The sequence below is a fragment of the Phycodurus eques genome, chromosome 21, assembly GCF_024500275.1.
Source record: "Phycodurus eques isolate BA_2022a chromosome 21, UOR_Pequ_1.1, whole genome shotgun sequence".
Classification (NCBI taxonomy): domain Eukaryota; kingdom Metazoa; phylum Chordata; class Actinopteri; order Syngnathiformes; family Syngnathidae; genus Phycodurus; species Phycodurus eques.
The window spans coordinates 9,375,450-9,389,956 of NC_084545.1; the positions used below are offsets into that span (position 1 = coordinate 9,375,450).

Here is a 14,507-nt window from a genome sequence, read left to right on the forward strand (position 1 = left end):
TTTGACACGCCTTTTTCAGTCTGACCCAAAAACACAATACACATTATTATTTTAATGTACACCAGAGGCGTGGTCATATTATTATTTTAATGTACACCAGAGGCGTGGTCATATTGTTAGTGGGCGTAACTTCGACGTCGGGAGTCACTACCAGTGGCAAAGTGTGTATGCGCCGCAGACGTGGTCGTTGACACTGGGGCGACTGCCGAAAAGCTTCAAGCGTATTTTAGCCACGCCTAACAAAAAAATCCAATTATCCTTGGAGTGGAGTTGAGCGACGTGTTTCACTGTTCTAACGGTAAGCCGAATATTAACTCCTATTCAAAGTAATTGGTTAGCGTCTAAAATGGCTAGCTTAGTTTTAAGATCCTGGTCGCTTCTGATCGTTAGCGAAACGACGCGGCCGTAGTGTTCCATTTCCCATAAGTATTCACAGTATTCAATAATATGTTTAGCACACTAAGGCCGAATTGCGTGTAGTTTCAGGTATTTTATGTAATTCGAAGACTACAGTGTCGAGAGTCACTCAACTCCACTCAGTCGAATTTCCGCCAAATAAACATACTTCTCGCTCAAGTGTCAGAACGCCCACCAGACATTTTTCTTCACTAGTACTGTACCTTGAAAAAACACCGTTATTGAAGTAGTCTGTGTTCATCCGTTTATTACACATAGCTTACATACATAATTGTACATACACATTGTCAACGTGAGTACACGTATAGGTCATTTTGTGTTGCATTTATTACGCTGCTCGATTTTAAATGTTATGGCCTCCTTTTCTCTGCCCTTTGATCCCAGCCTGCTAACAGATATGGCAGCACAGTGTGTGACAAAAGTGGAGTTAACAATTTCCTGTGATAATCTTTTGGACAAAGACATTGGATCCAAATCAGACCCCCTGTGCATGCTGTTAATGAGCACCTCGAATTCCCAGTGGTATGAGGTTAGTAGAAAGAATCTGCATTTATTCAATTAATTGTGAAGGTAGTTATTTTGAGAGGTTTGGTTTTGATCTGTGTACCGAACAAGCTCAGTCTAGACCAGGTAGGTGGATCAACACATGTTAAGAAACAAAATATGGGATTTACGATGGTAACCACAAATGAGTACACCTTGAAAGATGGATAGATAGGAATGGAACTAGTTAACCGAGGACCATCTGCATTTAGAAAATGTTCTTGAGAACCAGTTTTTTCTTTAGCATACTAAAATACAGAATACACGCCATTGATTGCAAATGAGATGTCAATGTGCACACCATTTTTTTTATAATTTGTTTTTCTCACAACATAATGTTGCAAAATGAGTGTACACCAATGAAAGTATGTACAAGATAGCAAAGCTAAACTGTTCTTGTGTTCACTGAGAAATGGTTACAAAGCAGCTTACTTGACAAAGGGGGTGTACTAAATTATGTTGAGCAATGTTTATTCATTCATTCATCTTCCGTTCCGCTTATCCACACTAGGGTCGCAGGCGCGCCCTATCACAGCTATCTTCGGGCGAGAGGCAGGGTACACCCTGAACTGGTCGCCAGCCACTCAAAGGGCACACATAAACAAACAACCATTCGGACTCACATTCACACCTATGGGCAATTTAAGAGTCTTCAATTAACCTAACCGGCATGTTTTTGGGATGTGGGAGGAAACCGGAGTACCTGTAGAAAACCCACGCAGGCACGGGGAAAACATGCAAACTCCACACAGGTGGGGCCGGGATTCGAACCCCGTTCCTCAGAACTGTGAGGCAGATGTGCTAACCAGTCCTCCGCCGAGCACTGTTTATTAATGTTCTTTTTGCAACTGAGCATTTCAGAAAACTAGTAATCATTAACATTAAGATGGAAATACCGGTTTTGCTAATCAGTAATCAGAATGTATTATTATTATTATTATTATTTTTTTTTTTAATTCCTGTCTGGGTAACAGGACTTTTTTTTTTTCTTTGTTTACACCATCAGATGTTAAAAACTAATTAACTGAGTGAAAATGCAAACAAAAAAAAATATATATATATCTATAATCAGCACGTAATACCATTTTAACTTTCTCAACAGGTGGAACGCACAGAAAAAGTCCAGAATTGCCTCTGCCCAAAGTTTGCCAAAAAGTTTGTCATCGACTACTACTTTGAGATGGTGCAGAAATTGAAATTTGGGATTTATGATATTGACAATAAGACCATTGATCTGAGCGATGATGACTTCTTAGGAGAACTGGAGTGTACCTTGGGCCAGGTAAGGTTTTCGCGACGCAGGCCTTCCGCTCAGTGCATGCAGTTTAAGAATATCCTCTTTCTCTAGTAATATATTAGTAAATGTTAATGATCATGGTTATTACTGATGTCACACATCCATCGCCAGTAGGTTTTAATTTATTTTTTTTTCACCATAGAAAATTACATTTGTATATGCGTTCCAGGATGAAGCTGCTTTCTTAAGTGTAGTGTTTTTGCAAAAAAAAAAAAAAAACTGCAACATTTTACTCTTTCTGTTGGGGAAATGTTTCATAGCAATATTTTTTATTTAAACCAAATAGTGGTGGGTGATATGGGCAAATACATATATCTCCAGCTAAACTGTTCTTGTGTTCTCTGGAATATGGTTGCAAAGCAGCTTACTTCTCAAAGGGGATGTACTGAATTATTTCAGTGTTGTTCCTAGTGTGAATGCTTCTCTCTGCATACACAAAATGACTGTTTGCTTTAGTCTGGCAGAACGATCTTATTTTCGTAATTCTTCCCTAATGTTTGTTAACTTCTCTTTAAATTACATCCAGGTTGTCTCCAGTAGAAAACTGACCAGGCCGTTGGTTTTGAAGAACAAGTCACCTGCAGGAAAAGGGACCATTACGGTGAGTAATAGAGAGAGCGTTTCATGAGTGTTGCTTCATTGTAGACTGAATTTGCTCCACACTGTTGCTCAATTCCTTGTACATCCTCCTGTAGATCAGTGCTGAAGAAATTAAAGATAACAGGGTGGCAAATTTTGAAGTGGAGGCAAGGAAACTGGATAACAAGGTATTTGGGAGAGCTGAGATTAATATGCAGATTTTCTCATTTTAGATTGTATCATTTTAAATTGCATCTTTTACTTAATTTACAGGATTTCTTTGGGAAGTCTGACCCATATCTCGAATTCTACAAGCAGACAGAAACTGGATGGCAACTGGCTCACAGGACAGAGGTAGAGCAAACTACAAGCGCATAGTTGTGGTCTTTTAGTGCAATGAATGCCATTAATGAATCCAATACTCAATTTCTCTTTTTCCAGCAACATGCATATACTGTAAAAAGAAGACATTTATTTAAACTTCCTTTGTTTAATCAAAATGACCTCACAAAAAGGGAAAAAAAATAAAGGCCATGATGGCTCGGCTATTTGTGTAATTAGTTTAATAGCTGGTAAATCAGCCTGACATCTCACAATCAGGCACGATGGACGACTGGTTAGCGCATCTGCCTCACAGTTCTGAGGACCGGGGTTCGAATCCCCAGCCCCGCCTGTGTGGTGTTTGCATGTTCTCCCCGTGCCTGCGTGGGTTTTCTCCAGGCACTCCGGTTTCCTCCCACATCCCAAAAACATGCGTTGTAGGTTGATTGAGGACTCTAAAATTGCCCGTCGGTGTGAATGTGAGTGCGAATGGTTGTTTGTTTCTATGTGCCCTGCGATTGGCTGGCGACCGGTTCAGGGTGTACCCCGCCTCCTGCCCGAAGATAGGTGGGATAGGCTCCAGCAGCCCACGACCCTAGCGAGGACAAGCGGTAAAGACAATGGATGGATTGATGGATCTCGCAATCAGCGAAACCTTTCAAATGAATTATTTCATTAAACTACATGGATAAGGTTGATATTTTAAAATTGTCCAGTTAAATTCTATACAAATTGGGAGAATATACTGTACATATTTGATCTTGTAGGCTGCAATGCTGCAATGATAATTTTTATTTGTTCTGTCCTTAGGTGGTGAAGAACAACTTGAATCCTACATGGAGACCCTTCCGAATTCCCCTACAATCTCTTTGCGGAGGAGACATCGAGAAACCTATAAAAGTACCTACTTTTATTTGCTATTTTCTTAACAACAAAAAAACAAAAAAAAAATATTGAACTCCTCAGTTGAATGTTAATCTTCTGGATTGGTTTAGTTACATTTTATGGTGTCATCGTACAATCACAACCTTCCCATGAATAGACATGAAATTGTTTCCACATTTTGCTGGCCCTATCTGTCACATGGCAGACTTGATGACCTGGTTAGTGTATTTAGTGCAGGCCTGATGACACATATTCTTTTAACTTCAAAGCGAGCATGTAAGGAAGGAAGCTGTTTCCAAGCATACAGGACAAGTGAGTTATCCAGAGCATCATGTTTGTTTTTGGTCATCTTAACATGATTTACTGTATATGGGTGAAGTGTGACTAGATTAGATAGAAAATACACTTTTGTTCTCTTAAATTTCTTTCATCCAACACATAGATTTGTCTGATACCTTTTTTTGTATATATATATATATATGTGTGTGTATATTTGATATCAACTTCAACAATACATGTGTATTGCTGTCACTCATGCGTGCATGTCCTTTTGTGCTAAAGCACCTTTAAAGTACTGTTTCACTCAAATGTCTAAAGTATACTTTTGTACCATTATTATCATTAGCTATTACAGAGTGTAATTATCATGAAAACTGCAGGAATTTACACAATTGTGTTTTTAGGCATTTTGGGTGGAGCAATCCTTAAAAGCGCTGCTGCACTTGTTAGCCTTTGTGAATTGTTGACATTTGTCTAGTCCGCAATGTCATTGTTTTTTTGTTTTTTTTTCTCTTTTCTCCAGGTTGACTGCTTTGATTATGACAATGATGGCTCGCATGATCTTATCGGGACTTTTGAGACCACAATGAAGCGTCTTCAGGAGGCATCACGCACTTCTCCGGTATGAGCACTTAGTACAGTATGCATATGTCTTTCCCTCGTTTAAATGGCCTAACAGCTCAATTAAAGTAAACGCACTTCATTTTTAATCATAGTGGAACAAAACAGTAAAATCAATCTCAACTCTACTTGCTATTGATGCATTTCCACTGGCAGGTATTATTTCTATTACTTCTTCAGCCATTTGAGGATATACAACTACTAGTAATGACAAAAATAAACACATGCTAACGTTAACGTAGTAGAAACAAGAATGAGTGTGGGGCCACCATCTTCTCTGAACCAATTAAATTACATTAAGAGACAGACAGTGTGGGGGTTGTAATAAGACATCAATGGCCATCGCAAAAGCAGTACCAGTGTAGCGATAATTGTGGTACATAATGCTAAACAATAGCAATGAAACTATTATCAATGGGGCTAATGTCATTTCTCCTCAAGTGTGTGGTGTGAAATGATAACTTGGTTTTCTCCTCAGGCGGAATTTGAATGCATCAACAGTAAAAAGAAACAAAAGAAGAAAGGCTACAAGAACTCTGGTGTTGTGAGCGTGAAGCATTGTCAGGTATATATACACTGCTGTGATTTTGTGAGTTTTTCTGTGCTAATTATTTGTTAATTAATCGTTGTAACACAGATTTTCATGTAACCTTGAAGGTGGTCAAAGAGTACACATTCCTGGATTATGTTATGGGGGGTTGTCAACTCAACTTTACTGTGAGTCTCCCCCCCACCCAAACAAAAACTATATGTCCTCTGTATTTTCAACTACTTATTTCCACAGCCCAATTTATTCCTTTAATAACCTGACAGGTGGCAATAGACTTCACTGGTTCCAATGGGGATCCAAGGTCTCCTCAGTCTCTGCATTACATCAGTCCACAGGGAGTGAACGAGTACCTCTCTGCTATTTGGTCAGTGGGCAACGTCATTCAGGACTATGACAGGTATTTGTGATACGTAAAACACAATGATGTATGAGATAAGCTGTTCGACTTAGAATTTAGATTCATTCCTCCCACCCATGGCCCATTTGGAATATATGGAAACAATTTATCTTTGACACAAGTGGCATCATTAACATGTCTTGGTGTTTGTCTCTCCTGTGTAGTGACAAGATGTTTCCTGCCTTTGGCTTTGGTGCCCAGATCCCCCCAACATGGCAGGTATGACTATTTTTCTGAGTGAGCTATGTAAACGTTAGTTTTCTGATGACATTTCTTTAACAGGTTTCTCATGAGTTTCCACTCAATTTCAATCCCACAAATCCAATCTGCGCAGGTATGCTAAAAGACTTCTTGACATTCCAGGACTTCGTTCGGTTATGAGTTGATCCTTTCGCTGTCATTGTGTTTTTGGTGTGAAGGTGTTGAAGGGATAGTGGAGGCCTACAGGGTTTGCCTTCCCCAAGTCAAACTTTACGGTCCCACAAACTTCTCACCAATCATCAACCATGTCGCGTGCTTTGCAAAGCAAGCCCTGCAGCAGAACACTGCATCTGTGAGTGCCTGCCTCCCTTCTTTTCTTATACATACAATAAGGTGATTTCTTTATTATGTCAAAACACAATGTTCTTCTGACCCCTTCAAACATTAAATTAATACTTTGTAATGGTGTTGAATTGAACTGCATCATACTGATGCCTTTCTAGTATGTTGATTATCTTATTTGGCTAAAATGTTGATTATCTTATTTAGCTACAGGAGGGGCAAAATATCAGCATATTTTCGGTAACAATTGTGATTATTATTATAATTTTTTTTGCTCTTGAGTGCCACAGGATGTCCAGGACCTGAGTCTTTGTCCTTAGACATAGTTGTTGTCCTACCAGTGTGCAAAAATGTCATACAGTGCTGGATTGCAGTCATTAAAAAAAACAAAAACATTTAAGACACTCATTTTACTAGTGCACTCAATTGTCTTACTAGGGAGGACAAAGAGTGAACTAGTACATGGACCTTAAGCCGGATATCAAGTATATTGAATAAATGCTGAAACAGCTTTTCACAGTAACTGTTGCCTTTTGTCCTCCCTGAAGCAATACTTTGTGCTGCTCATCATCACCGATGGCGTGATCACTGACATGGATCACACACGGAATGCCATCGTCAACGCCTCACGTCTGCCCATGTCCATCATCATCGTCGGAGTGGGCGGAGCAGACTTCACGGCTATGGAGTTCCTGGACGGAGACGACGGGTGTCTTCGCTCTCTGACTGGCGAGCCTGCAATGCGAGACATTGTCCAATTCGTTCCATTTAGGCAGTTTCAGAATGTAAGTCAAAACACCTTTTCAATACTGCATCATACTGTATGAACTCAGTTTGTGAGTGGTTACTTTTTTTGTATTGGTTACTTCCATCCATCCATTTTCCGAGCCGCTTCTCCTCACTAGGGTCGTGGGCGTGCTGGAGCCTATCCCAGCTATCATCGGGCGGGAGGCGGGGTACACCCTGAACTGGTTGCCAGCCAATCGCATATTGGTTACTTTCATTAGATTTTTTTTTTCGGCTCAAGCTGTTAATTTACTAATTCACTGCTTTAAAGGAGACATATAATCCATTATTTCCCACTGTTTAACAGTTCCCAAGTGTTCCACTAGCATTTCTGTGCGGGCTTTCCTCAAAATACCCAAAAGGTCAAGAATTATTGCAATGGGGCTAGAATATCTTCAGATGCATCCTGGAGAAATTTGCAAAGGATGTTTGATCATTATCTTGCCTGGTGACAAGATGGAAAAATGCCCCCTCATCATGAAAATGTTGGGCTCTATTCTTGCCCTTTGCCCTCTTTGTATTTCTTGTATTCTTCTTGCCCTTTGCCCTCTTTGTATTATCCATGGATGGAGAAATTTAGCTTCCAGTGCCAAGGGCAAGCCGCATTTCCCTTGACAATCAGGCCATATTGTTTGTGGTTCAATAAAATAACAGGTGGCGCTTCAAAATGTTTCCCAATAAGGCCAGGGATAGTTTTTTTCTGTTGCAGTGAATTGGTATACATGAGAGGGTTAGGTGTCGAATGTAATTTGTTTGCGATCGTCCAGTTCCGTGTCCACTGGGGGAGAAATGCAGAACGGCTCGCTTAAAATAGGCAGATATCTAAAGGTTATTTAATTTCATACTCGATAGGTGTGCAGGCACACCCATCTATTTTTTATACAAACAGTAAGAAGTCAATTTTCCATAATATGTCCCCTTTAAAACTGTATGCTTTTCCATGACACACTGGAAAAGCCCTTTCAACGTCGCCCATCTGTGTGCCTTATGTCTCTGCAGGCACCCAGCCAGGCTCTTTCACAAAGCGTACTGGCAGAGTTACCTCAACAAGTGGCAACCTTCTTTGGGTTATTCAAACTGAAGCCTCCCCACGAACCCAGTTCTTCATAGGGGTACCCCACATATTTGGTCTTAAGCCCTCCCATGTTGTTTTCTGCCTTACTAAATAACTCATTGCTCAAGTGACCCATAGCATGCATCTTATTGAAAGCCATTTGAGCATTTATTCGACATCCTTGATATTCATCTTGAGACGCTTATTGTCCTCACTAGTAAGACAATTCAGAGCACTTGTAGAATGAAGCATTAAAACAGTATGACATTTCTGTATACTACTAGGACAGACACCTTGGCATACTAGGACGACTAAAAATGAGGTAGAATTTGAGCATTTTGGTGTTACTAGTAGTTACTGCTGCATAACAGTAGCTTACAAGTAAGGTTTAATTGCATACTTGTAGGCCAGAAGTGGCCCAAGTAATAGGAAAAAAAACCCATCACTTCTCATTCTGATAGTGTGCTGAATTATCGGACTAGTGAGGACAAAGAGTGTACTAGTACATGGACTCGAAGCTGGATAGCAAGGCTTTTGAGTAGGTGCTCAAACTGCTTTCCACAGCCTCTTCATATACCTTTTTACACCCATCGCAAGTTTCATTTGGTCTGTGTGGGAAAAAAAAGATTGTTATTGTGGTTAGACCACAATTAAAGGAAGATTCTACTTTCATACACCAGGAAGTCGCCGAGTCCTTAACCACTTGGGTTGAATCCCTTTGCCAACACACACACGCAAATCCCCACCAAGATGTAGTCTCTTTTCTGAGCACTGCTGAAGTGCCCTCGAGTGAAACCACTGGGGTGTAACATCGTTGAGCTGCCAAGTTTCTCAGACATCTCTTCTTTGCTGCATATGTGTGAAAATTGTCTGCGTGGTGTCATGCATGTCATGGATATGTTCAACACAGTAAAAAGTAAATTAGACGCACTTATTTGTAACATTCTGATTCATGTTAAATGCGCACTACTGTTTTTTAGTGTGGAGGTTAAAAGTCAGATCAATTAGTTTTTTCTGTCTTTGTCCACATCAGTTCCTATCCTGTCATCTCCTTCATTTTGTAATTATTCAATCTTTTGGCGTTTTCCTTCATGCCAAATCTGTCCTCATTATCACAGGCTCCAAAAGAAGCATTGGCAAAGAGTGTGTTGGCCGAAGTTCCAGGTCAGCTTGTGGAGTTTTGCAATACCATGAAGCGGAGTCCACCCAACACCAATCCTGTTGCAAAGCCTGCAGAAGCCATCTGATGTTGCTGCAAAAATCAACTGGATCCCACATCATCACACAATACCATCTTTCTACCCTGTGATAAAACAGAAAGAGCAAGCACTCCAAATTATTGACCAGTCACACTCTTTACAAAGCAAAGAATTATGCTTTTTCCCCCCCGTAATTTACAGACACATTTTCAGGCAGCTTACTAAAGATTGACTTTTGACCAGTTTCACACTTGATGAGTGGGCAGACACAACTATTCGTGTATAAATAAGTCAATTTACCATGTTCCCTTCAAGTCTATATAGGCTCATTGCAACTGCTGCTGTTTGTTTAATCTGTAGTAGAGGTTCTTTTTATCAACATTAAGTTTTACAAGTCAGTCTTGTGTTTAACGTGTAACAGAGTTAGTAGTGATTGAATAGTTTGAGGCATTGATTATCCTGCCGTTCGTGGACTCGTTCACATCCTCCTGTAATTAAATAGATTTTTACATTGCTGATTTTTGCACAAGGATTATTGCATTGCATAAATGTAAGCCATTGCTTTGCTTTTACAAAGTCATTTTTTTTCACTGAAATGCCAAAACCCTGCACATACCGTATAGTATGATATATTTCTCAAAGCAATTTAAGATGTAAAAATGTCAGTTTATTTTGGATTCTTTTTGTGCCTGCTGTTTACTTTTTGCAGAACAGAAAAGCACCACCGATTAGAACAACTTATTAGATAATTATCGCCACACTACTAACATAAATAATTGGCATCAGTATTAATATACAGTAGAGCTGTTTATTTTAAATAAAATGAGAAGACAATTCTACACCTTTTTGTGTTTCATGGTCATCCATATGTGTATACGGGTGTAAAATAAGGTTATGTCATGGGTGAGCTGGAACCAGCCAATCACACATGAAAAAGGACCATCTAGTCTTCAGTTAACCTAAGAAGCATATTTTTGGATTGTGGAAGGAAGCCGGAGTACCCGGAGAAAACCCACACAAGCACGGGGAGAACAAAAATACCCAAACGAATCTCTCTCGCAAGAAGCCACATCGCTTTAATGTAAAAGTGTACAGAAAAACTTGCGTTCAGTACTTGGCGACAATATTTATGTACAATACAGTAATTACATTTGATCAAGCATCTCCATGATTTTATTTACGATAGAAAAATAGGCTATTCTCATGATTGTTATCCACAACTTTGTATGTTAATACATTGTGAAGCTTTTTAGAGTTCATTACCTTGTTATACGACTAATTAACCTTTCAATTTCTATACAATCACCTCTTGTCCACTCTGCATACAAAGCATCTTTGAGCTATGAACTTCACGTGGTAACACATGCGCTCTAAAGAAATGGCGCTTGCTGGTTCAGTCAAGACCAAAACAAAAGTCTCAAATGGCAGGGAGATACAACTCGATTGTAGTTAGTGATTACATGCGGTGGATGTTCGTGTGATCCATGAACTGTTTAAGGTTCTGCAAATTGTCCCACCATTTGAAGAGGAAAGTCTCTGCGATTAGCTGAAACCAGGGAGTGATCGCCAGTTCTTTACGCTTGGCCTTCTCCAGCATTTGCCGTAGTTCTTCTTTGCTAACATAACAGTAGCTTTTGATTTCATTGTCGTCCGGGCTCAACTCTACATCCTTCAGAGACAAAAAATATATATTGTCAATGATTACGAACAGAGTTCTGATAGCTATACAGTAATCCCTTATTTATTGCAGGGGTTAGGTTTCGGACCACCCCGCATTAGGTGAAATCTGCAAAGTAGCGACCACATTGTTTTAAGCTTTATTAACCTTCCCCACACTCTTATTAACATCTAACATCCTTTTAAACTCTTTAACATTCAGTTATGCACAGAAGTACTGTATATTGTTATGTCACTATTTTATTCCTTGTAATGTGTTTTATTTATTTTTTTAAATGTTTTGGGCGAGGAAGTGTTTATTTTACCACAAACAAATTACAGCATACATTCAAAATCACCTAATGTCGAATTATGCGCAATCTGAACATTAAAAAAAAATCAGCAATGCACTGAATCTCCAATAAGTAAACCGCAATATAGCGAGGGAACGCTGTACATTTGTGTAATAGCGATTATTTGCAAATGCATTATTTCACCAAACAGTCCAGTTTTTGGTCAAATCACTGAGTACTTTGTTTGACAACCTAACAGGACTTCATATTTCAGTGCTACTACCTTCTGCACGAAGAGGATGTAGTCAATCTCATGTTCTCCCCAAACACCATCGGACTGGGCTTTGTAATGGATTCTTGTTAGATATGCCATTTCATCTGGAGTTACCTTCCCACCAACAGGAGAGTGAAGGGGGGGGGATCAGATATACACCTTAATCTTTTCTCTCAGTCTCCCAGACTTTACCTGTTCTACGGGGATACCCAGTTCAGCGTTGAGTCTCCTCTGAGCAGCTCTCCTCACTCCGATAGCGTCTTTCTCCTCCAGCTCACCGTCCGTGTGTAAAGGGTGACTGCAGCATGTGTTTGTGAAACAGCCTGCAAAACAGACACCGTATAATACGCTACGAACCACAGAAACAAATCTTGTGTGCAGAGTCACACCATTTAAAAATGTGCTACTTACCCGGAAAAGTGATTTTGGCATCGGACCGCTGTTGTAAGAGGAGCTTCTCTTCACTGTTAAAAATGAAGACGCTAAACGCTCTGTGTAATAAACCTGGCCGTAGAAAGTTAGTCAGATACCAACTAAATGGTGAGAAGTATATCCAAGTTGCAAGAAGGGTGTAAAAGTAGGGAACAATTCACCTTTATCGATGTTGGCGTTGAGGTGGCAGTTTTTCTTTGTGTCGGCGCCGATCCGTTGGTCGTTCTCGTCGATGAGGATGCACATCTCTGCCAGCAACTGCACCTGCTTCTCATCCAGGTGGTCTGTGGTTATCTCGGGCATTCTGGCCGAACACTGCTGTCGCCGCACGTCGCTGCACAAAACGGAGTCACTTACTGTACTTTACACAAACCTAAGCACCTTGCAAAAGGCATGTTTGCCTCCTACTTGGACAACTGTGCCAGCAAGTATTTTTGTTTCCTCAAAGGGATGTTTTAATATGGATGAATGTGATTAAAGCATGCGGGAGAGGTAACACTAAAAAAAAAATATTATTATTATTATTTTTTTTTTAAATCGTTCTGATATCCCTGTATATCGCGCATTTCCAACTATGGCTGGTAGGTATTGAACATATCCCCGGTGATAAACGGGGGTTCGCTGAACATTTCAAATAAACAACAAATGTACTGTTATCCCCTATGCTATGTCTTTGTTTTTTTGACATAGGCGACAAATAACCTGTATAAACTAGTGAACTTCCCACTTTAATGCTCCCACAATGGTAGCAAGTACGCTCGTTTTATGTAGTTACGTCGAATACAAGGCGACATGTGTACGTTCATAATAGGAATGTAGCAAAGCTCTTGGTTGGAGTACAGGCTCAGATAAAGCAGATTTGTTCTGATTTATAGCAACATAAAAGAGGCCTGAGGGCCCAAAAAACTTACCTGGATAGAGCTCGGAAGCGTGTAACGACCGCTTGGGGAGACGCTCCGCTCCAAGATAGATTACAGCCTGCCGCGCCAGCAGGTATGTTTGTTTTCCACGCGGCTGCTCCTTGTGAGGTCACCGTCCGTAGCACCGCCCACAACACCCGCACCATCGTGTGACCGAAAGCTGCAAACCAATTAGATACACTTGAACGTCGGCTGCGAGGAAAACATGGACTGGAGATCTACAAACCGGATTATAACATTCCATTTACAGTGTCGCCCCACTATATCTCGGTTCATCGTTCGCGTTAAAGTACCAGTTTGTTTGATGGGTTACAATTACCAAAACACATATGCTAATTCCCGTTAGCCCTTCTACGCGTATTACATTATAATTTAGCATTGGGCTATCAGAGGAAATGATTTGCTTTAGCTGAACATTTTGTTTATATATATACAGCGTTTAATTCTCTTTTGTAACAGTGAACTTCAACTGGGAGTGGCAAAAAACCAAACAAACAAACAAACAAACAAACAAACAAAAAACTTCTTGAATCAACGACACTTTTCATTTACATAGAGAACTGCAAGCGAGAAATGTATTTATTTACTTATTTATTAATGATTAATTTCTTCTTTTTTTTAATTCCCTACATTTGAAAAAAAAAAGATATCTGTAAACTCTACTTCTTACTTTGTCAAAATACGCTCAATAGGTAAATTCAGTTCTTGAGAATTTCTAAAGTGGAACAATGGTGACCCCCAGATTGGGAGAAACGAGATATTCCCGCATCCATGACCTTATTTATGACAATTGTTTAATATTGTCGCGTCCAAGAATGATTCATGGGGAATGCATTGTGTCTTATGCCAACCTAATAACCACCATCTTCTGGTGTTAAAAAAAATCCTTGTGTAATCTGAAAAAAATCCAACAACCACATACAGTTAAGGTGTGTTTTGTTTTGTTGTTGTCACCAGCTAATTTTGTATATTTTTGGTAGTCAGTTCACAGTGTTAACCAAGTCTGTCCTTTTAAATTTTACTTTAAAAAAAGAGTTGAATTTGTGTTTCAAAAATTTCAGAGTGTGAAATTGTCGACACCTCTGGTTAAGTGTTGTTTCATTTTCAAAGTCTCGCAGACATGAGCGAGATGTTATTCCGTTCCCGGATCCTCTGTTCTGGTTTTACCATCAACACTGTTCGTCACACACGCCATCGGACCACAGCACATGCGTGGCCCGCTCCACCCACGCAGCTGACAACTCAAGTATGTTGATTGTCTGCGCTACATAGACCGTTCAAGAAAAATGAAAAAAAAAGACTTACTTTGTCCTATCTGTTGTGTTGGACAGTGAATCCGCTGCGTCTGTTATTATGACTTTCGCCTTCGCTTACGACGACATTTAGAGCGCAGCGCAATACTGTACATGAATCGCTCGACTACAAGTCCACGCGGCTTGCGTGCGACGTCACGGCTTTTCT

At 40.0% G+C, this 14,507-nt stretch overlaps 2 protein-coding genes across 3 annotated transcripts; one reads left to right on the top strand and one right to left on the bottom strand.

Annotated features, from left to right (window-relative positions):
* Nucleotides 1-141: 141 nt before the first annotated feature.
* On the top strand, nucleotides 142-10,310 carry LOC133396307 (copine-3-like). 2 transcript variants are annotated; one of them, XM_061666015.1, is made up of 17 exons: nucleotides 142-298; nucleotides 802-946; nucleotides 2,063-2,242; nucleotides 2,784-2,858; nucleotides 2,953-3,024; nucleotides 3,110-3,190; nucleotides 3,968-4,057; nucleotides 4,845-4,943; nucleotides 5,421-5,507; nucleotides 5,600-5,659; nucleotides 5,756-5,889; nucleotides 6,054-6,108; nucleotides 6,172-6,223; nucleotides 6,309-6,442; nucleotides 6,981-7,217; nucleotides 8,218-8,330; nucleotides 9,391-9,481. In XM_061666015.1, exons 2-16 carry the CDS (start codon nucleotides 815-817, stop codon nucleotides 8,326-8,328), a joined length of 1,599 nt encoding a protein of 532 aa, XP_061521999.1. In that variant the 5' UTR covers nucleotides 142-298; nucleotides 802-814; the 3' UTR covers nucleotides 8,329-8,330; nucleotides 9,391-9,481. The 2 variants fall into 2 exon arrangements, with proteins under 2 accessions (XP_061521999.1, XP_061521998.1); XM_061666014.1 differs by lacking the exon at nucleotides 8,218-8,330 and having other exon boundaries at nucleotides 9,391-10,310.
* Nucleotides 10,311-10,531: 221 nt separating this feature from the next.
* idi1 (isopentenyl-diphosphate delta isomerase 1) lies at nucleotides 10,532-14,466 on the bottom strand. Its single transcript, XM_061666664.1, has 7 exons — nucleotides 14,352-14,466; nucleotides 13,038-13,206; nucleotides 12,288-12,460; nucleotides 12,106-12,198; nucleotides 11,887-12,017; nucleotides 11,704-11,808; nucleotides 10,532-11,140 (listed from the first exon to the last, which is right to left on the bottom strand). Exons 2-7 carry the CDS (start codon nucleotides 13,190-13,192, stop codon nucleotides 10,928-10,930), a joined length of 870 nt encoding a protein of 289 aa, XP_061522648.1. The 5' UTR covers nucleotides 13,193-13,206; nucleotides 14,352-14,466; the 3' UTR covers nucleotides 10,532-10,927.
* Nucleotides 14,467-14,507: the final 41 nt, after the last annotated feature.

Bases quoted from the DNA above. Each gene is read 5' to 3' on its own strand.
- LOC133396307 (XM_061666014.1), top strand. From the start codon at position 815: ATGGCAGCACAGTGTGTGACAAAAGTGGAGTTAACAATTTCCTGTGAT. The intron at 2,859-2,952 runs GTGAGTAATAGA...ATCCTCCTGTAG, and splicing joins CAGGAAAAGGGACCATTACG to ATCAGTGCTGAAGAAATTAA. The intron at 4,944-5,420 runs GTATGAGCACTT...TTTTCTCCTCAG, and splicing joins AGGCATCACGCACTTCTCCG to GCGGAATTTGAATGCATCAA.
- idi1 (XM_061666664.1), bottom strand. From the start codon at position 13,192: ATGGTGCGGGTGTTGTGGGCGGTGCTACGGACGGTGACCTCACAAGGA. The intron at 12,018-12,105 runs GTAAGTAGCACA...TCTGTTTTGCAG, and splicing joins TGCCAAAATCACTTTTCCGG to GCTGTTTCACAAACACATGC. The intron at 11,141-11,703 runs GTAGTAGCACTG...TTGTCTCTGAAG, and splicing joins ACATCCTCTTCGTGCAGAAG to GATGTAGAGTTGAGCCCGGA.